The 23,746-nt window shown below is 34.9% G+C and overlaps 1 protein-coding gene across 2 annotated transcripts in view; it reads left to right on the top strand.

Annotated features, from left to right (window-relative positions):
• GRID2 (glutamate ionotropic receptor delta type subunit 2) overlaps nucleotides 1-23,746 on the top strand; it is a 1,432,440-nt gene that overhangs the window by 731,356 nt on the left and 677,338 nt on the right. For both annotated transcript variants that reach the window (XM_053901394.1, XM_019464250.2), the window contains exon 3: nucleotides 21,952-22,236. In XM_053901394.1, the coding sequence (XP_053757369.1) occupies nucleotides 21,952-22,236 (285 nt within the window). The remainder of the gene's footprint in view (nucleotides 1-21,951; nucleotides 22,237-23,746) is intronic.

Here is a 23,746-nt window from a genome sequence, read left to right as displayed (position 1 = left end):
GGAACTCCTCTGGACAGGTGTCCCTGGAATTTTTAGCTCTCAGAGTTTATTGCACTGAACCCCTAGCAATTTATCAATTACAGTTCAGTTTTTGCTACTCTGGTACTGGTTTCTGGTGGTTGTGATTTGTGAGTCTCTACTCTGGTAAGATGGTAAGCCATGATGACCTGTATTTGCTTGTCTTTCTCTGTGGGGGCAACACTTTGCCATGTGTCCTCCTGTCTTATGGATTCAAGAAGAGTTGTTAGTTTTTCAGTCTCTTCTGCTTTTTACCTGTAGTTAGGACAGCAAGGTGACTTCCAAGCTACTTTCTTGCAGATACCACAAGTCCAATATTATATATTTTCTAATTAATTTATTTTTGAGGGGAGAAAGAGCACACACAAGTTGAGGAGGGGCAGACAGAGAGGAAGAGAAAGAATCCCAAGCAGACTTCTCGATGTCTGCACAGAGCCCAGTGGAAGACTCAACCTCATGAACATCAAATCATGACCAAAGCCAAAATCAAGAGTATGACACTTAACTGACTGAGCCACCCCGGAGCCCTACTTTTTTTTTTTTAATAGGGTTTTGGTATATGAATTTCTCATTAATATAACATCTAAATCTTACATACTGAAATATAAAATATAGGGGCACCTGGGTGCCTCCATCAGTTGAGCATCCAACTCTTGATTTTGGCTCAGGTTATGATCTCACATTTAGTGAGATCAAGCCCTGAGTGGGGCTCCACAATGCCAGTGGAGAGTATGTTAGGGATTCTCTTTCTCCCTTTCTCTCTGCTCCTCCTCTGTTTGTGCTCTTTCTGTCTCTCTCTCTCTCTCAAAATAAATAAAAATAAATATAAATAAAATAAAATAAAATAAAATAAAATAAAATAAAATAAATCCTACCTTCAATTTGACAGTATAATTAGATAATGTGTCCAATTAGTGGTGGGAATTGGAGTGATTATTTTCTTTTCACGTTTTGTATTTACCAAAATTAAACAAAGGGAAGGAGGTAAAAAAGAGGAAGCTACATAATCTACCAATTATGGATGAAACTACCCTTGGAACCATACACAGACATAAGGATATAATATATTTCTGGCTACAAGCTGAAGATAGCAGTTGGTATATTTACCAAAGATCATGATTAGGGATAAATATAAGATTGCCAGTAGGTATACTCCCTCTGATGTAAGCACAATCAAAACACAAACGTCACATATCTTCTTTGATTCTAATTCCTCCACATATTTTACTCATTGTTCTAGTCACTTCATTCATGTTCTTCAGAGTGCAACTGTAGTCTGTCAAAGTCACTTCAGGATCAAAAAGAGAGACTATGTATTTTTTTTTTTTTTAATAAAAAATGTATTTCCATCATGAATATTTTAAAATAAGCCTTTAGGTAGTTTCAGAGTCAATTTAACATTTTTGTATTCTTTCAAGAAAAAACACCCAGCCTTGACTCTATAAAAATATTTTCCTGGGGCAGTTGGGTGGCTCAGTCTGTTTCTCATCAGACTATAGATTTCAGCTCAGGTCATGATGTCACCATTCATGAAATCAAGCCCTGAGTAGAGCTCTGTGCTGACAGCTCAGAGCCTCTTTGAGATTCTCTCTCTCCCTTTCTCTCTCTGCCTCTGTCTCTCAAATAAATAAATAGACTTTAAAAAACAAAATTGAAACAAATATTTTTCTTATTGGGGTACCTGGGTGGCTCAGTCAGTTAAGCGTCTGACTCTTGGTATAAGCTCAGGACATGACTCATGATTTTTGGGATCCAGCCCTGCATTGGAGTCTATGCTGATAGCCCAGAGCCTACTTGGGATTCTCTCTCCCTCTCTCTCTCTGTCCCTCCCCTGCTTGTGCACATGCACGCTCTCTCTCTGTCTCAAAATAAACTTAAAATATATATATATATATATATTTCCCTTATTCAGAAACAGAAGCCATTTCCGTATCGGTGCTATGTATTAATAGAGTGGTTGTTTCTGACTTACTTTATCTACATGGAGATCACCACTATCTTTAAAAGGGCATATAAAAATTCCATGTAACGATCAATGAAACAGGTCACTGGGAAAGAGTTTATCCTAATACAACATTATCAATCATGTTGAAGACATTACTATTCAAAATGAACAAACCCCAGTGTTACTGTAGTGAGATGACTGCATTGTGTTTCTAAGCTCTTATCTGTCAGCAGTGATATTTTGGCATTTTGATATTCCTTTCACTTTGAAAAAGAAAAGTTCTATTTCATGACAGGAGAAATTGAAAAAAAAATAGCACTACAATAAAATTCAATATGTGAGAGGAATTTGCAGTTTGGAATTATGATGGTCTCATTTTAACCTTAAGTAAACGAGATTAGCACCAAGCAGTATGTTGGTTTTTTTTTTTCCACTCACATCTGATAATTAATATTTTAAACCAAGAATTCTGTTACAGTGCATAAGTTGACCCACTTTAGCCCAATCCTTAACGAATATTCCATAGGGAATTTTATGCAGGAGATATATACTTGATAACAATCAAGTTTTACAATAAACTTTAAGATTATTTACTCAGGACAGCTAATCTGAAATTTCTCTTAACTCCTTGCGAACAAATCTAATTTTCTACCCACTTAGACAACCAAATACTCATATATTCAAATGTATAGAGTGAAGCATACAAGAATGATCTTGATTGATGCTTACAATAAGCTAGTGGTTTTCCATTAGGAAGACAGTTGTGAAAATTGCAGATGATAGTTGTTCATTGTTCTAAAAAGTACTTTCCTGTTTGAAAATAAATACAATTTTATATAGTTTTGCATTTCTGAAACCAATAACTATCTTCTAATAGCTGCAATAACAGCTTGCAGTTTTCAAATACTTTACTGTTTCCAAGATTAATACTATAAATATGTATTAGTACCTCCATTTTCCAGATGAATAAACTGAGACTTGCTGATTTTATTTTGGAAGTTAAATACCCAGGCTGCCTTTTTCCCTTTTGTAAAATCTTTAATGTAAGAATCATATTTTATTCACTGAAGTCCATAGTATAGCTTATTACAAAAGTAATATGTGTATGCCTACTATATAACATATATATAATTTGTGACATATACATATATAGCATATATTTAACATATTATACAGAACAGTATACATTGTATAATAGTATAATATAACTGTATTATAATTTTAAAATAGTGTAATACTACCATCTTCACATATTTTTCTTCCTGTATTTTTCCCATCAATGCTTATAGAGAATAAAATCAAAATTGCATTTTTCTATGTAAATCTTTTCTATGCATTTCTCTTTTCTACCTTGGAATAGTAATATAAGATGCCACCAGAATGTTTTAGGATTTGGAAATGTATACAAATCTCATAATTTTATAAATTATGGTAATATTATAATTTTTAAAAATTAAGCTGATTTTATACCAGCATTCACTAGCTTCTTGCTGAAGCTTATGCTAGTTAAATTCAAGAGCTCCAAACACTGGAATTGTTACATTTTTCTTCCCATACCCAACTGCATTTGCCCATGCTCTTCCTTCCAAGTCCAGTATCCCTGACTACAAACACAGAACCTGGATTGAGATTGAGGTTACATTGGTTTGATCAAGGTAGAAGGCACCCTGGAGAATTACTAATTAAAGATTGGGTTTACCCAGACTTCCAGATCTTTCTTCTCTGAACCAAAGGTTTACATCTGAAGCTTGAAAGGGAGTGAAATCAATATCATTTTCCAGTTATTTTCTGTATTCCTAAGTCTTTGGTGTCATTCTTCTAAATACAGTAGCAAGCATTTAAAGGCATTTAATTTTAATGATTTACCTAAATTTGTATTTGGGCTAGTTATCATTGTTTTAAGAATTTCTATAGTGAATCAATTGGAGAATAAGCTTATTCCAAGTTGATTTTGTTATTTATTTTATTGTAGATTTAGTAAATGATTCCATTCCTTACTAGCATAGATTGTTTAATACAAAATTAAAAGGGGGTGATATAGGAAAGATAAATTTGACAGTTTTTTAAGAGATATTTTGAGACAATAATAGTAAATTTTATTTGCATTTTTAACTTAATGAATAAGTGGAGAAAGAACCCAATGAATTATCGGAATCATGAGAGAATCTGAAACTAGTTTCAAAATAGGTGATGGGGATTAAGGAATGCACTTGTTATGATGAGCACCGGGTGTTGTATGAAGTGTTGAATCACTATAATGTGCACCTGAAACTAATATTACACCATATGTTTACTCACTTGAATTTCAATAAAAACTTTAAAAAAAAAAAAAAGATGTTACTTGGAAAAGTAAATAAAATAAAAATAAAATAAAATAATTAAATAAATAAAATAATAAAACAAGAGGATATATTTAAAGAAGATCTCATTTAGGGGCTCCTGGGTGGCTCAGTTGGTCAAGCATCTGACTCTTGGTTTCAGCTCAGGTCATGATCTCACAGCCCATGAGACAGAGCCCTGTGGGTTCTACACTGACAGAGCAGACCCTATTTGGGAATTCTCTCTGTCTGTGCCTCTCTCTCTCCAACATGTATAAAACTTAAAGAAGAAGATCTTATTTAAGTTCTGATAAAAAAAACAGCTGTCATTGTGGCGCATTGATATTGGTTTCTTTTTAGTGCAATCACACTGTCTTAGCAAGATGTTTCAGGGACATACGCGGGTTGTACAAGTTTATTTACTCGCAGTGAGAGAACATTTCAAGCTGATAGCTTTAATTATTTTAGCTGATTCCTGTGATTGCATTTATGGAAGGGCCAAAAGAGGTGACTTACTGTCTGTGGTTAATCACTCCCAGGCATAACTTACATGTAGCTTTGAGGCATGCGCAGCTCGAAAAACTAGTTTGATCTCCTTCAGAAAATGCAAGTAAAAGAAGACATGTGAGAAGTAGAAGATATGAACATATTGAGAAGAGTTAAAAACCTAAAATTCATAACTACAGCTTGAGAGGCAAGAAGTAAATTTTATTGAACTCATAAGTTTCTTGAATTACATAAGCACCAAACACAGATTTGTACATAATAGATATTCAGCGGTCATTTGTTGCATGAACAGTGGTTCAAAATTTCCGCTACTACCTTAGCAATTCATTTTCCTTCTGTTCTTCAAGCTCCTGTCCGGCTGTATCCCATCTGCCTACTGAATGTACTGGTAGAGAGCTTCGTTTCCTGAAGCTTATTCGCTTAAAAATTCCAATTTAGAAACACTGGGTTACATTTATTGAGCACTCCCTGTGTATTAGGCATTGCCCTAAGATGTGTTAATTCATGTAGTTCTTATGATAGTCCTCAGTGGTGTACATTAGTATCATTTCCTCTTTAGTAGTAAGGAAATAAGACCCATACAGGTGAAATAACTTTCCTGAAGTCGTACGCTAAAAGCACAGGAACTGGGATGAAAACCCAGGCATCCAGTTGCAGAGCACACACATTGAATCAAGGTACTAGAGTGTAGATTTCATTCTGTCCTAAATATCTTTGAAATGGTATTTGTTCTTCCTCACTCTCTTCTTGCTCTCTCCCTCTCTTTTTCCCTCCCTCCCTCTGTTCCTCTCTCTCTTTATGTTATAGACTCTATAGAAAATCAACATGCAGTGGTACCGAGATATGGCAGAAGAGTAACATAGTAACTTGACTACATTTGTTTTATCTCATTACTGTTAAATCTTTACTCAGTAAACAGGCCAATATCTGAAGAGGAAGAGAGTGATTGTAATCACCACTCTAGGGTAAACATGTGTCTGGAAAAATTGTTACTTAATCAACAGTTCTCTCTGCCTGACACATAAATGACTACTCTTCTAGGCGATTTCTGATTCCTAATACTCTCTAAAATTTCTCCTCTTAAGCTAACAATATGTCAAGCCCTTCTCTGATTGCTGCACTGTAAAATGAACTATTCTCAATGAGGAGTCTGGGAATCTAGCGATAGTATACATGTTTTGAAATTAAAGTTCCATTAGTTGTGCAGCGATCTCTTTTGCTGAGTTACTTATGGAAGCCCTGTTTCAGCTCAACCTGAAAATAAGAGCAAGATTGTCTCACAGTGGTCCGTGAGTGAGTGTGAGTGTTTACTGTATTTTCTAAAGGAAAGAAGAGCTTGTTTATTTACATTTTTCATCCACTTTCCAGAATACCCTTCTCCCTCCACCTCAGTTATCAAAATCAAACTCTCATTTATGATCTACTTTATTTTTGTTTCATCAGATATTACTTAAGCATGGATTCTGTGCCAATAAACATATATTTTTAAAATGGTAACCTTTTTAAGGGAATTAAGTGTGAATGTGCTTCTTTGGCAAAAAATTCTTGAAATACTTCAGGCCAGATTGATCCAACTCACATTTAAATGTGTGCCTTATTTAAATTTAATGATATTTGCATATGTAGTCATTTTTATTTTAAATAAATATCTTGCCTATATTTGATTAATATTGAGTTACTTAGACTAAGTCGACTGTAAGCTGCTAAAGTGTGTGGACACCTTGTACCACACTGTTTTTGTATTCCTTTGGGCATGTCCTTAGTAGTTGATTGAGTCACTAATTATAGAGCTTAATCTCTAAATGATTATAAACATTGGCAATCCATGAACTCAAACTATACTTCAGGATGATCTAAGTAAAAGGGTAGAGTCATGTGAATAAGGGCAATACAAATCACAACATAGCATAACTTTGCTGTTGCAAAGGGACTTTTGCATACATGTTTTCATTTGCGATTAGCAAAAGCTGTATGAGGCAAATAGGGTATAATGATCACTGTTTACTTCATAGGTATTTGTGGTGGTAAAAAAGAGATAAGAAAGGCTTTGAAATGAAATCCTTAAAATTAGGGAACATATCATTATGTTATTACTACTGGGGATAAAACATTTCTTTGCAACCGAAGCATCTAACTCTCATTAAAACAATTTTCATGGATATCATTTATAGGAAGAGTTCGGGATGGCATGACATAGAAGGTGCTGTGAATTATAAAACGTTGCAGTGTTTCACCAAAAGACATAGGGAAGAAAATGTTACCATAAGAAATGCTGTTTCTAGAGGTTGCTTCTTTGATAGTAATCCACATGAATACTAATTTCTTTGTCTTGTGTCTTACCAATAAAAAGGAGAACTATCAGTATTCAGAAATTATGTAATTATGTTAAAGTTTTCCTTTTTCTCCATGGGGGGGGGGGGTGGTGCTGGAGATGGGAGAAAAGGCATTAAACTTAGTGAGATATATATATATATATATGTATATGTATATCTATATCTATATATCTATCTATATCTATATCTATCTATGTCTATCTATCTATATGGCACATTAGAAGAAAATGTTTCATTCCAAATAAATAAACTTTCCTTTGAAAGGGCCATAAACCCTTACACAGTGAAAAAGAAAAATCCAAAATTCTCGGACATTTTAAAACAGGTATATTGTAAGTAAAGTCCATCATACTTTTTTTCATTGTAAATTCGAAAAAGTACACTAATTCACCCGTAGCACCCAGCTCACATGGAAACAGGAAAATAAAAATGTCCTTCTAATGAATCAAACCAGAGGCATGTAAGGCCATCTTAAAAACGTAGAAAACCTATTTCTATTTCTAGGCCAAAATGTAACCAATTAAGTTAGAATGTGCCAACTAGACAAGAGACTGGTCAATAATAGAAACAAGAAGAGAGAAGGAAATGTTGGTATGGTGTCTCCCAGGAAACCATCCAGTCTAATAACCTCCTTTAATACATGAAGAAACTGAAACCCAAAGAGAAAAAGTGATTCTTGCCCAAGGCCCAACAATGATTCATATCTGAACCAAGACTAGAAATCAGGATTCCTCACATACAACCTAGGTCTCTATTATAAGACAACACATTTCCCCATGCTTTTCCTCTGAAAGAAGCAGTATCAAAAGCAGGAGTAGGGGAGGCTTGGTTGGTTGGGGGGTTGGGGGGTCATTTTTTTCTTTTCCATGCTGGTGTCAATGATTGGAAGACTGCTGTGTTAGCCTAGTGTTCCGATTTTATATCTTCCCTTGGAAGGAACATTATCTTCATATGTTTAAGTGAATCGTATACAAAGAGAATTAGTGTCAGAGATTTAAATACAGGCTTTTCCAACAGCTTGCGTAGTGCTGCTTTAAAAAACAGAAGAGAAAGGAGTCCACGTGACTTATGCTGTACTTTTCAGGAATTATCTCCTTTCACTTCATAATTGCTGCTAGCAGTGGCCAAGCTAACTATTAAATAGTGTTTCTGACCTTATGCACTGTTCCATAGCTCTGTAAAGTATGTAGAGGATTTTTTTCCCCAGAAATAGAAATGCTTCTGATACTATGTTGAAAGGCATTATTAGTGAAATTAGAATATAATAACAAACTGCAGATGGTAAAAGATTACTTCCTGGCAAAGAATAAATCCAAGTGCATTTTATGCTAAGTGAAATGTGATTATCCATAAATTGTGATAGTGGTGATCGATTCACAAATGGATAACTGTGATCTAGCTTCTGCTGCCAACCATATGTCTTAATCAGATCAAAATGAAATCACAGATTAAAGATTGAGAAAAAAATTAAATTATCTTACAATGAATTGGAATATACTACATTAGAAAATCATATGAATTTTCATGGTTGCTGTAATAAATCATAGAAATAGCCATTTTAGCTCGTGTAAAAACCAAAGTGAATTCTTCTGCTTAGTTTAAAATTATCTAAAACATACATAGTATTAAAAGATTATTCTGATCAAATAAAAATCAGATATTTTTAAATGAATATTTACAGACTAAAGAGGTAACACTACATTTGATATATTACTACCAGAAAAGCATCCCTGAAAAATATTGTTTCTGAAGATAAATTAAATGTTCTAATCTATTACATATTATGTTATGTTTATGCTTTTAAGAAATATTTACTGAGTTCTGAGTTTTAAAAGATGCACAACATCTCTACTTTCATGGAGCTTATATATGTATGCTAGTCCTATCACAAAGGAGTATCAGTATTTCTAACCAGTGCCCATAGGAAATGCTAAAATACTTTCGTTTTGAAGGACTGATTCTTCTCACTTTGCCCATCTTACTATTGTCAACACCATTTAGGATTCTTCTTTATCCACAAGAGTAAATGGTTTCTGTGAAACAAGCACACTTTGAGCAATGTTAAAGTGAACTACTAAGGCCAAAAGACCATTTGTAGTGCACCTAAGCTATGTTATATCATGTCCTGCTTTGGAGATAGACTGCGGCTACAATGTTTATTCAATTATCCACTTATTCAGTGTATATTCATTGAATGCCTGCAATAGACCAGTCTCTGTTCTGTTTTGGGTATAAAGCATTGAATGAAACAGACAAAATTCCTACTCTGATGTTGTTTGTATTTTAGTAGGGAAGAAAGACTAAAATTATAGAAACAAACAGATACGTAAAATACAGTCAGAGAATGATAAATTTTGAAGAAAAGATAAGTAGGTCATGAGATAAGAAGTAGCAAAGATGCTGTGGGAGAGAGAGGCTACAAGAGCTGAAACCTTGCGTGACGGAATGGGATGAAGGGATATATGGGTTAAAAACACCCAGGCAGAAGAAATACAGAGAAAAGAGGCTGCATGGAAAAACAAGACCAATATGGTTAAAGTAAACTGAGCAAGGCTGAGGATAATAGTTTACAGCAGAATTATGGCCAGGCAGGAGCTTATACAGGGTCTATCGGCCATGGTAAGAAAGTTCCCATGAAGAGTGATTTCTCTTCTTATGTATATGCCCAAATGACATTGCTGCCAAGAAATAAAATATTAGGAAACTAAATAAAATTATTCATGGTGATGTTCAGAAACAGAGCACTGGAGAAGACAGTGTTTAATCCAGAAGTCTGGCATGTAAACAGTTAATTACAATGTGGTTGGCACTTACAGAATGTTATAGGAATGATCAAGGAGTGGCTGGACATCCAGCTCTGCTTGAGATGTGAAAAGGTACAAAGAACGTTGTTCCACCCTAAAAATGAGGGGAGGGAAGCTAAACAATCATCAAAATCATGATTTTTTTCATGCCACATCATTTCTCAAAGTAAACAAGGAAACCAAAGTTTGAGGGGAGCTCCTTCAATGACAGGCAAAACACAGAAACACTCTGGCCTTTGACAAAATACAGGAGAAAGAGTTTACTACCCTCCACACAGACTGGAGGGAATCACTTAGATTTTTTTATGAAGTTATAAGGGCCAAGTGTGAGTTACTGTGCTTGTTTAGAATAGCTGGGGATCCCAGACACAAGGGGGAATTCATACTCATTTGTGAGCTATTGCCATGGACCTCCATTGAGTGCTCATAAGAACATTGGGGTCAGCATGATATCAGATAGAGTTCCCCTCAGTGGTGTAGGAGTGCTGCAGGCTAGCTGCCTGGCTATAGGGGACCAGGCACAATACCTCACCCACATATCCAGCCTTTATCATGTACAAAGTAAAAATCTTAAGGTGCTGAGGAAAGGGCAAAAAACCCTCTTACCAATGGGGTGCTTGCTAAGAGCCGTTGCTGCTGGTGAATAGGTCAAAGCAGAAGCCTCTACCCCTCTATCAACAAACATCTTGGGTCCAGGATCTTTTACAGATATCAAGCAGAAGTGTGCTCATTCAGGGAAGCAGAAAACTCTCTCCTGACCCACCATGAAAAAGATAAAAGGTAGTGTTGAGCTATCATAGACATGAGGGGCAGCAACATTGGGCAAGGCCCATGCACACAAGGTCTGCCTGAGATGGAGGCCGAGGTTGGCCCAGACCCACAAAGACCTACTGTTGAGTAACCTAGCAGTCTACCCTGGGGCCTGGGTCCAGGACACACAGGGATTTCCACTGTGGTATGTCTGGGAAGGAGCGGATGAAAGCTAAAGGAGGAGCAGGAACACTGAAGAAAATCTGACTACACAGGCCCCATTCTAAATACAAAGTATTAGCAACCTGCTGCTAGAAGAATGTGAAGCTCATGGTTCCTTGCACATAGTGATGACAACAACAACAACAAAATGCATATCCAGATCAACTCCTGACTAGATTCACTCACCCACACACTAACAGCCTGTTTGGAAGAGAAATGTCCCAATATGTCATATTTACCTCAATCCCTGCTAGCCAATAGTCCATCTAAAATAATGAGACACGCACAAAAATGCAAAAAGGAAAAAAATCCATTTTGAAAAAGTAAGTGATAAAAATAGACTGAACTATATCCCAATGTTGGAACTATCAAACAAAAAACTAGAAAAATATGGTTAAATATACCTTTTGAAAAGGTGAATAACATAAATGAAAAGCACCTGGGTAGCTCAGGCAGTTATGCGGCCAGCTTGGGCTCAGGTCATGATCTCATGGTTCATGAGTTCAAGCCCTGCATCGGGTTCTGTTCTCACAGCTAAGAGCCTGAAGCCTGCTTCGGATTCTCTCTCTCTCTCTCTCTCTCTCTCTCTCTCTCTCTCTCTCTCTGCCTCTCCCCCACTCACAGTCTCTCTCTCTCTCTCTCTCTCTCTGCCTCTCCCCCACTCACAGTTTCCCTCTCTCTCTCTCTCTCTCTCTCTCTCTCTCTCTCTGCCTCTCCCCCACTCACAGTCTCTCTCTCTCTGCCTCTCCCCCACTCACAGTCTCTCTCTCTCTGCCTCTCCCCCACTCAGTCTCTCTCTCTCTGTTTCTCTCTCTCTCTCTGCCTCTCCCACACTCATGGTCTCTCTCTCTCTCTCTCTCTCTCTCTCTCTCTCTCTCAGAAATGAAATAAAACATTAAAAAAATTTTAAAGAGTAGACTACTAAAGTACATAAAGGGAAATTTATAGGACTAAATGCTTATATTAGAAAAAATATAAAGAACTAGCATTGATAATCACAGCTTCTGCCTTAAAAAAAGAGTGAACTAAACCTAAATTAAGCAGAAGAAAGGAAATTACAAAGAGCAGAGTCGAAATCAATGGAATACGAAACAAAAAAGCAATAACAAAAGTCAATGAAACCAAGAGTTGTTTCTTTGAGAAAGTTAATAAAATTGATAAACCTGTAGCCAGACTGATTAGGAACAAGAGATGATACAAATTACCAGTATCAAGCATGAGAGAGGCAACATCATTACAGATTCTACAGATATTAAAAGAATTACAAGGGATAATCAAGAACACCTGTATGCCAATAAATTTGGCAATTTAGATGCAAAGGCAAACTCCTTGGAAGATACAAACTACCAAAGTTCACTGAAAAGAATTTAAATACACTAAATATCCCTGCTTCAATTTATAAAATTGATTTTATAGTTAAACATCTTCTCACAACTGAAACTCCACTCCCTAAAAGTCTTACTGGTGAGTTCTACCAAAGACTTAAGGGAGAAATAACACTATTTATATGCAAACTCTTCCAGAAAACTGAATAAATGTGAGCACATTCCAACTTATCTAATGAAGCTAGCCTTACCTTTGCTAGGATGGTTTAGCATTTATAAATCAATTAATTAATTTTTGGTATGAGAAAAAAAATCCGTGTGACCATTTCAATAGATGCAGAACACTTTTGACAAAATTCACTGTCCCTCCCTGACAAAAACTCTCGGCGAACTAGGAATAGAAGGGAACTTTCTTGACTTCATAAAGAACTTGGTCCAAAAATATTTACAGATTAGGTCATATCTAATTGTCGGAGATTGAATGTTTTCCCTCTAAGATCAGGGTCAAAGGCAGGGTGACTGCTCTTCCCATGCCTGCCCAGCATTGTACTGTACTAGCCAGTGCCATAAGGTGTGGAAAGTCATACAGATTGGAAAGGAAGAAGTGCAACTGCCATTTTTTTTAAATATATGATTGTTTATGTAGAAAATCCTCTAGAGTCTACAAAAATGGAAACTAGAACTAGCAAGCATGTTTAATAAGATTTCAAATACAAAATCAATCTTCAAGATCTGATGTATTTTCTATATTGTAGCAATAAAAATTGGAAATTAAATATCATTAACAATAGAATATAGATATGTAAATATTTAGTAATAAATATGACATAATAAGTGCAAAATCTAATTTCACTGAGTACTATAAAACATTGCTTAGAAAATTTTAAAGAGACTGTGTTAAATGAAGATACATATCACACTCATAAGTCAGAAGAAGCAGTATTGTTAAGATGTCAAAAATAAATATTTTGGAATACTACTTGGCAATGAGAAAGAATGAAATCTGGCCATTTGCAGCAACATGGATGGAACTGGAGGGTATTATGCTAAGTGAAATAAGTCATACAGGGAAAGACAGATACCATATGTTTTCACTCATATGTGGATCTTGAGAAACTTAACAGAAGACCATGGGGAAGAAGGAGGGAAAAAAAAAGTTACAGAGAGGGGGAGAGCTAAACCATAAGAGACTCTTAAGGACTGAGAACAAACTAAGGGTTGATGGGTGTGGGTGAGGGGGGAAAGTGGGTGATGGGCATGGAGAAGGGCACCTGTTGGGATGAGCACTGGGTGTTGTATGGAAAATAATTGGACAATAAGTTATATTTAAAAAAATAAATAAATACTTTGCCTAAATGCCTAGGCTGCTGAAAAAATAATATATAGCATGGTGGTAGGGGAGTGTGTGGGATGGCAGGAAATGTGAGGGCAAGGGATAAGAGTTGGAGGTAGACAGGAAAATGTAGATTGGGGCTAGGACATTAAGGATTTTGTATGCCATGTGGAGGGTTTGGGCTTATTTCTAGTAGAAGTTGGAAGTTATTAATAGTTTTATCTGTTTTCAACTTTTAATTTTGAAGTAGTTTTAGATTTATAGAACAATGGCAAAAATAACAGTTTCCTTATACTCCTCATCCCACTTCTCCTAATATTAACATCTTACATAACCATAGTACAGTTATTGAGCACACTCAGTTAACATCAGTACAATATTATTAACCGAACCACAGACCTTATTCAAAACTCACCAGCTTTCATTAACAATGTTTGTGTGTTTGTTTTTTCTGTTCCAGGATCTTATGTGGGATCCCATATTGCATGTACTTGTCATTTTTCTTTGGTTCCACCATTCTTAATAGTTTCTCAGTTTTTTCATTGATCGCCTTTAATGCACAGAAATAACATAATGAGAAGTTTTAAAAATAGATATCCTTATTTACAATGAAGAAGATTGGGGGAGGTTTAAGCTGGGGGCTGTGAAATCATAGTAGCTTGGAGACAGTTTCAGTAATTGAGTTAGTGGTGATATAGATTGAATCAAAGGATTGACAGTGACTATTTCAAGAAGAGAATAGTTTTGAGAAATATACAGGAATAGAATTAACAATATGGGTCAACCATAGTTGATGTGAAGGAGTATGGGGTATGAGAGAGGGGAAATAATTGAAGATGACTTCTGATTTTTGGCTCTGATATTCTAGAAAAGTGGCAATAACTACAAAAGCAATATAAGATATTATTTTTTGCCATTTTCTGTCTTCCTCTTACACAAACATAAACACACAGTTCTTCATACCTTGTTACCATGATCTTATTCCTATTCTTATAAAATATACTTTGCTGGAATACATTAAATATTCTGTTATTTATCTTGAAATAATCAGCTCTAATTCCAGGATGTGCCATATTATAAAAGAATAATCATTTTAATAACTAAAATTTCCACAAAATGGTGGAAAAAATTTGAAGACAAACATATAGTATGATATGGATTATCACTCTCTTCACAATGTTTAATCCTCACTCTTGGCAGCTGAGATTATGGAGATAAAGATCAAATTTTACCTGTATCAACCGAAGATAATATTCTACACTTATCTGGCTTCTTAAAGTGTTATTGCCGTATCTTTCATCAGCTGATGATCAGCTACAGGGTAGAGGATGAGGAAGATGTCGTTTTAGATGAACTGATCATCTTATAAGTCTGTAGGCTGTGAGAAGAAGGCCTTTTTAAACATGGTATGAAGCCAACTATTTCTGGCAGTAAAAGACTGATAAATTTGATGTAATAATTTTAAAACTTATAAAGAGCTGTATAAATTATGCATAAATTTAAAAAGCAAGAAGAATAAAGACACTTATTTACTGTATAAATAACAGATGAAGGATTGATACTGAAAATACATAAAGCTCTCCTTCAAATAAACACAAGACAAACAAACCCAGTCAGAGTCCATGTTGCTTGCCTGCCCTCTGTCCTCACCTTGCTCCACTCGCTAGCATGGTCTCTGCATTTCAGCTACCTGGCTCTTCTTTCTCCTTCTCAAGTATCCCATAGTTTTTCTGCCACAGAATCTTCGCACATTCTATTTCTTCTTTTTGGAAGTATTTTTCTTACACTTTTTCATCAGGGTAACTTCCCTTCACTTAATTAGTTCCTGCTTATTACCCTTCAGGTTTCCACTGCAGATTCACTTCTGCATAAAAGGCTTTCCCAACTCACAGTCTAGGAAAATGCTTTTGAACTATCAGCATAAGGTCCCTTTTTTGGCCTGGCAATTACTCAGTACGTCATTGTACGTTCATTTGAATATGTTCTGTCTTTCCCATTGGCCTATTCTTGATTACCTTGCATCCTAAAATATCTGGTGCTTGCCTAGTATAGTATGTATATTTTATATTTGTAACATATAGATATATATGTACATACATAAGTGTGTTCATTACAGAATTGTTACTAACAGTAAAAGGGAGGAGATTAGGGGCAGCTGGGTGGCTCAGTTGGTTGAACACCCTATTTCAGCTCAGGTCATGATCTCACAGTTCATGAGTTTGAGCCCCACATCAGGCTCTGTGCTGACAGCTCAGAGCCTGGAGCTTGCTTCAGATTCTGTGTCTCCCTTGCCCCCTGCCCCTCCCCCACTCATTCTCTGTCTCTCTCTCTGTCTCTCTCTCTCAAAAGTAAATAAACATTAAAAATTTAAAAACAAAGAGAGGAGACTAATCCAAATCTCCATAAATAGAAGACTATGAAAATATGTAAATGGAGAGTTGTAAAGTAAGCATCATAAAATCTATGTTCTAAGACTGTCGCAACTACTTATTGGAAATGTAAGAATGAGCTTCAATTAAATGTCACATGAATGAAAATAAGAATTTTATCCAAATATAGCCACATTCTGATACAGTAATAAATGCAAATGAAAACATTTTATAAATTCCAAACAACTGTACAAAGATAAAGAAATGTTTGGTTATTATTTATATCATTTTTATCACATCATTGTTAGTGGAACCAATTTAGGGATGGATTGAGAGTATACCCAATATTTTGTAGGTTCTTCTTAATAGCTTTTTTCACCATTGTTGAAATTATATGTATATATTCTTTCTATTTGGAATTGAAACTATACAGAATTGTTGCCTTAATCCGAAAAGCAAAGAGAGAGAGAGAGAAAAAAAAAAAAAAAAGAATGGTATCAAAATTATTATTATTCCTTTCTCTTTTACATCTAAGAGACTGAAATTTCCTGGATCTTGTAGTGAGTTAAATGACTTACAGGTTTTTTTATATGTGCCTTTGTGTTTGAAAACCGTGAGTTTTTGGTTTTCTGTGGCCCTGGCAGTCAAGTCTGTGCCAGATTTGAATCCTACCTCTGTCATTTACTAATAGTATGAATTTGAGCAATGCATTTAATTTCACTTAACCAGTTTCTTAATTGAAAATGAGAATCATAATAGCTCCTCTGTACAGTGTTGTTATGAAATGTAAATGCAAAAATAAAATGACTTATAATAGGTGCTAGATTAAATGTTAGGTCCATGTCAGGCTTAGATCACAAATGAGAGGCTCATACTGGCTTTAGATGATTAAAAAAATAGTTGACTGAAAATTACTCAGTTGAATTCATTTGATGGCTGCTAATCAACCATTTTAGCCATTTATATTCTTTTTAAGAAGAAATTACGTCTTACTGCTTTTTTATTATGATTAAATGAATCTTTTCTATAGTTTCAATTCCTAAGTAGGTAATTATAATTAGATTGGACCTTGTAACGGTGTTTATATATAAGGACCATCTTTATATAGAAGAATTTTTTGCAAATGATGATATTTTTGGCAAACTACATTGATGATGAGTCAAATACAAAAAACACTTTTTATATACCACCTCTCAGATGGTTGCTGAAAATCGTGTTTACAAAGATTGCTAAATGTCTGGATAGGCTGAAAGTGCCTTGTGTTACTATATTCTCACAAGTATGGAAGCAATTGTCATGTGCCTTTTGGAAAACAAAAAAAATTTGAGGAGAAAGCAATTATCAATACTGGACTTGTGATTCATTAATAAATTAAATAGGAAAAAAGTTAAATTAAATTCAGCTTTTGTAGAAACAATACAAATCTTTCTTATCTGCAATGGAAGCCTGCCTTATTTTGTTAATTATGAGTTCACTAATTATAAAATTCAATATTGATTAGTGATTTTTTTTCAAGAAAAATAATCCATCATATTAAATGTATTGATCAACTTTAAAATATGCCCTGACTTCAGACAATGGTAAAATATAGAAGCTACATACATTTTAAAATTGTAGAAATATGGTACATTGTATCTGAACTGGAGGAACTTGAAAGAATGAAATTCATTCCAAGAATAAACTTCTTAGTTTATTATTGGGAATAAAATAAAGATACGGATCACCTTTTGGGGTACAATGATTCTTATTAACTCCACGTATCTTCTTTCCCTGTATTTCACCCCCATTTGCAAATTAACAGAATTAGAAAAATAGGAAAATTCCACTCCCCAGTTACAGTCATATTGTCAGCAGTATTATTGGGAAAAAGGTAAAAGAAAACCAACAAATATTAGATGTTCTCCAACAATCACATCAAAGAGTATTGCAGTTACAACCCACCAGACTCATGTTTTACAGAAAGGGTTACACATCAGAACTGCTGAGATGATACATCATAATGCAAATACATTAGCCTGTAATGAATAAAGTAAAACTTCTAGGAGTGGATATGTGTATTTTTGTAAATCTCCACTTTGAATTCTGACACAGGGGAGATGTTACAAACACTATGGTGAATAGATTGGGAGATCTTTGAGAATGGAATCTGCCTATGCATTCTTTTATCTCCAGAGAAGTCCTGGCTCATGTTTAAAGTTGGCAAATGTGTGTTGAAGAATAAATATATGAATGGAGTGTGCTAAAGTCCTTATGTGATTTAAAATCACTGGAAGAGGTTATAAAATTACTCAGTATAAATTGAGGCAATTTGGTCAATATACATAAGTTAGAAAATATATCATAGGGAATAAAGAAAGATGGTGTTATCCAAAAATATTTCACTGAGTTCTCCTTGAGGTAACTGATTTCAAGGCCCTATATAGATTTTACTTTTAATCCCATTTTACTTAATAAGAAAAATAAGACTCAAACTGATTAGTTTCAGAGATAAAAAAAATCATTTAGAATGTCATAAAGAATATCATTTAACTTAAATTTATACATTTATACAGAGAACTTCATTTTTATAACTGCTGAGTGACCTGAAAGGGTGAAAGTGTTTTTAATTCCAGTTATTAAAACAAGAAAGGAAGGAAGGAAGGAAGGAAGGAAGGAAGGAAGGAAGGAAGGAAGAGGGGTGGAGGAAGGAGGAAGGAAGGATTTTAATTTCTTTTTTATGCTAACATTTATATAGGACTCTATGAATGGTCACTCTCCAAAGCAAATAAATTTGTATCTTCTCTTATTCAACCAACATTTTATATTGACAAAATGGATGTCAAATATAGCCTTGATAGGTTGCATTGTAGGCCCATTCTCTTATGTACCCAACCATGGTTGTGTTTTGACTCAACCAGCTTCAGTTTCTTTTAGGTGTGTGGACTGTTCCTTCCCTCTTTAGTGGATCAACCTATTTTTACCAAATGTTGGCAGTAGATAGTCTCCAATTAAGCTTTTCCCTATGGAAATCTATGTCTGTCTTTCCTTTGTCAAGCAAAATTTTAAGGGTACCAATATCATTTGCTTGCTGTGGTGAAAAGCATATTAGACAATGAGTTAGAGACCTGGGACTTATATTTTTTTAAGGGAGTGGTGTATGCTTTCTTGACAACTGTGAACAATAGAGGGTTTCATATTATAAGTGGGATGCATTTCTAAGACTTCCAGGCTGCTGCTCTCCCAGTCTCTTCCTTGAGAAAATTAACACAATGATTTTGGTACTCTTTCTTGCTAAGTCTCAAAATCTTTCTCAAAATAGAGTTCCAGGATGCCAGCTTACCAACCTGTCATAATTGGCATAGCAGTTAAAGCTGATTTTGTTCTCAAATATAATTTATTTATTTGAGAGAGAGAGACAGAGGGTGAACAGGGGAGGGGCAGAGAGAGAGGGAGACATGGACTCTGAAGCAGGCTCCAGGCTCTGAGCTATCAGCACGGAGCCCGACACAAGACTTGAACTCATGAACCGTGAGATCATGATCTGAGCCCAACCTGGCCAGACTGAGGCCAGACTAACTGACTGAGTCACCCAGGCGCCCCTTGTGTGGCTTTTATTGCAAATTTGATGATTCCTGTTTTTATTTTATAGGGAGTTTTCAGTTATTCTTGCTTATATGTGTAGTAGGATGGATAATACCAAATGATAAATAATCTAAAAATAACACATTTGCATGTATAATAATAACAACTGTTTCTAATACTTGATTAGTTTGTGTTGTTACTAACAGAGGTTAATAGGAAGTAACATAGTTGGTTTGAGGAAATCACAGAGTATATACTAAAACAAATTTATATGCTAAATAATGATTTATATATGACTTCAAAGCTTTATTTCTAAATAATGAAGATTAAAAGAGACAGTTTTCGTATTTGACAAATGTAATACTTAAACTGAATTTTTTATCTCAACTTCTGTTATATGTAACTTTATAACTTTTGTGATAGATCAATCAATAGTGGCCTTATTTCCTACAATAATGAAACAAACTTCTGACCAATGTTTATGCCTAAATCCATTGGAAGCGTAACTATAAATTCATATAGCTTTTATAAATGTTGAATTCACAAACGTGAGTAGGTTCTATCATTTTTACTGAAACTTCAATCTCAATCTGTTATGGTCTAAGAAACATTCATCCCTGATGCTATCTTTCAGATTTATTTGAAATCATATTACCTGTCTTATGCTTGAAAATAATGTCCCTGCTAATTATTAATTTATTTTGTATGTGCTGGTTGGCTTAAAATTAATCATAATTAAATGTATTTGGTGTTTATGTGCATGTCATTAGTATAGTACTTCTAAACTTACACTTTGTCAGCCTTCATTAACTGGCCAATTAATTACATAGAGGTACTTATCATCTATGTTTCAAACACTCTGTAAAACAGATTATAATAATGTGTAAGTATTGAGAATATTATACCTAGAATGTCTAAAATCTAGAATAATACCTGGGCCAATTATAATTACTGACCTTCTCAAATGGAATTTATTTTACCTCGATTCCTCCTGAATTTACTTTTGATTTTATTTCTAATCTCTTGCTCTTAAAGACTAACATATAAGATCTCTCAGATCTCTTAACTCTTAGTAAGATTTATTAAATGAGTTACAAGTTATTAAGGGGTTCCTGGCTGGCTCAGTCAGTAGAGCATCTGACCCTTATTCTCAGGGTTGTGAGTTCAAGCCCCACATTGGGCATAGAGCCTTACTTTAAAAATAAATATATAGGGGCGCCTGGGTGGCGCAGTCGGTTAAGCGTCCGACTTCAGCCAGGTCACGATCTCGTGGTCCGTGAGTTCGAGCCCCGCATCAGGCTCTGGGCTGATGGCTCGGAGCCTGGAGCCTGTTTCCGATTCTGTGTCTCCCTCTCTCTCTGCCCCTCCCCCGTTCATGCTCTGTCTCTCTCTGTCCCAAAAATAAATAAAAAACGTTGAAAAAAAATAAAAAATAAAAATAAATATATAAAAATTAAAATTTAAATAAAAAATTTAAAAAGCTAAAAAAAAAGGAAAACAAAAGAAAAAATTGGGCACCTGGCTGGCTTGGTTAGTAGAACACATGATTCTTGGTCTCAGGATCATGAGTTCGTGCTCCACGTTGGATGTAGAGATTACTTAAAAACAAGAAGGAGTTAAGAGTTATTAACTTTTTTTGCTTTATGTGCTGAGTCTTTATATGTGCTTATAATTTATATTTGATCCGGTTTTAAATATTTTTTGAAGTAAGCATATATGCATACACAATGTAGTTAAAATGAAATTAAAACAACAGAGATCATAAATCATATAGTAGAGATTAGAAATTGTACAGCTAGAAACCAGAATGAAATTTAGTGAATGAAATAATTGCTGAAACTTAGTATTTGATTTGACCAGGAGTTTTCTGACTGTCAAGGAAAAGAACAAAAACATTTTCACTTTTCCAGTGTAATGAGAGACAAAGTGCTATCAAAGCTTTAGATACCAGAATAGCTCTTTGCTGTGGCCAGAAATTCCATATGTAGGCCTTTCATATTCTTTTTCACTCATTCACCAATTTACATATTATCAGCTTTTTGAAAACCTTGTATTATTTACTCAGTGAGGAATTATCTTTTCCCTGAATTATACATTGATAATTATAAAAGTATAGCTGTCACTAATTTGAGTGCCTATTATGTGAAAGGCAAATAGCAGGCATTGAATTTTCTCCAATCCTAGCAATAATCCTGCAAGATTCATGCTATTTTGCCCCCTTTACAGATGACAAAACTGAGACCAGGAAAAGCTAAATAATTTTTACAAGGTCAAATAGCTAATAAGGGCAGTTTGTTAGCTGAATCCCAATAGCACTTTTTAATTTGAGGATTTCTTCATGGACATGTTCATTAAAAAAAAAATCCATAGTTGTGTAATAAGTCCATAAATTTTATTCACAGTTATTCCCAAAGGGAAGTTATATGAAACCCAGAGACATTTAAATATTACTGTGATTTCTTACAGCCTGTGAACTTATGAATCAAGGCATCTTGGCCCTGGTCAGCTCCATTGGCTGCACATCGGCAGGTTCCCTCCAGTCTCTGGCAGATGCCATGCATATCCCCCACCTCTTCATACAGCGCTCAACAGCTGGGACCCCGAGGAGTGGCTGTGGACTCACCCGGAGCAACAGGAATGATGACTACACTCTCTCTGTTCGCCCACCTGTCTACTTAAATGACGTTATCCTGAGAGTGGTCACAGAATATGCCTGGCAGAAATTCATCATATTCTATGATAGTGAATACGGTAAGTGATTGGGATTTGCGTGAGTTTTGTATGCTGGTATTTGCATGGCAAGCAACTTAATTAAATCTTGAAAAACTTCAAGGAACTTATCCATTGTTATCTGGTTTTTTGTTTTTGTTGTTGTTCTGTCATAATCTTAAAAAATCTAGCAGGAAGAACAAAAAGTTTCCTTAAGGCTTTCAGTTCAGTCGTTTATATTAAATCACTTTGAAGTCAAATTAAAAAATACCTCTTCCTAATGCTCAGTTTGTAAATGTTTCTAAAGGCAATCTAACTCTAATATATCTTGATTTTTCAAATAATGAGAAGTCATAAAGACAATAATGTCTTTCTCCCTTTACAAAAAACATTTACATCTTTATGTAATAATAAAACACCATTTTGGACAGATCCTGGAACATTGAAAATAAATGCCTGTTTGTATTTCTTGGTTCCAAAAAATCCAAAATCTAACACATCTTGCTTACATGCTTACACTCTTTGGAGTCACTGAGACTATATTGCTTTCTAGTTCTCATGGCATATTGTCTACAATATGAAATTCCACAAAATGCCGAGTGGTATAAAGACAATTTATATAACCTCCCAAGATGAAACAAAGCATTTGCACTAAATTTCCTGCAATTCAAGGAGAAGGTACTTTGTTTCAGTATTTTTACTTGTGTTACATTAAGAAAAGTAAGTAAAAATGATAGCTATATTTTTTTTTCCTGAATGAATGTTTTCTAACTGACTGAACCCAAGGATGTTCAAATGTAGTTTCTCTCCAATTTTTGTCATTAGGGGGAATAGAGATGGATATAATCAAATGAGATAAAGCTAGCAGGTCTTCATAAGAATATATGTTTGAAACATGTTTCTTTAGAGATTTGCCTTAAAGAATAGTCTCGGAAGATTGTCTTCCATTCAGTATGGATGGATCTAGTTTTTATTTTTTTATGTTAAAAAATCAAGACGATTTCACCCTCTATAGCGCAACTTATTTTTTCTTAGCAAATAAATAAATAAACACTTAAGAATAATGGTTTTCTTGTCATCATCTACCCAGAATTGTCAACGATATTGGAGAAGTTAAACAAGAGCAAGCCAGAAAGTGGCATCAATAGAAATGTGCACAAACAGTATGGCAGAAATCTGGAAAGCATCAAATAAAGCTCCTGTGGAGGAAGAGCAAGTGGCAGTTACATTTAGCCCTAAATATTCAAAGGTCTCCTGGGGTTTTGGCAGCCAGAGCAGAATTAAAGTTGACGGGTAGATTTCAGCCAGAAGTCTATGGCACTCTCTAGAAGCAGACTTGTCTCCAGGACGGAAATCCTTATTTTTGTTTCTTAGTTCATATTATTTAGGGATCACGAAACAAAGACCAAAACTGAAATGAATAAAATAAACAAAAAGAAAATAAAACATAATTGGCTCATCAATAAAAGTAAAGATGGGACACAAGTTTGAAATTCCCTGACAGGATTCCTTAGTGGACACAGTAAACTCTACCTCTGGAAACAATATGTTG

Source organism: Panthera pardus, unplaced genomic scaffold (assembly GCF_024362965.1).
Source record: "Panthera pardus isolate Hobbes unplaced genomic scaffold, ASM2436296v1 HiC_scaffold_13, whole genome shotgun sequence".
Lineage (NCBI taxonomy): Eukaryota > Metazoa > Chordata > Mammalia > Carnivora > Felidae > Panthera > Panthera pardus.
Note: the sequence above shows the minus strand (reverse complement) of the source record. Positions and strands in the feature narration are given on the sequence as shown.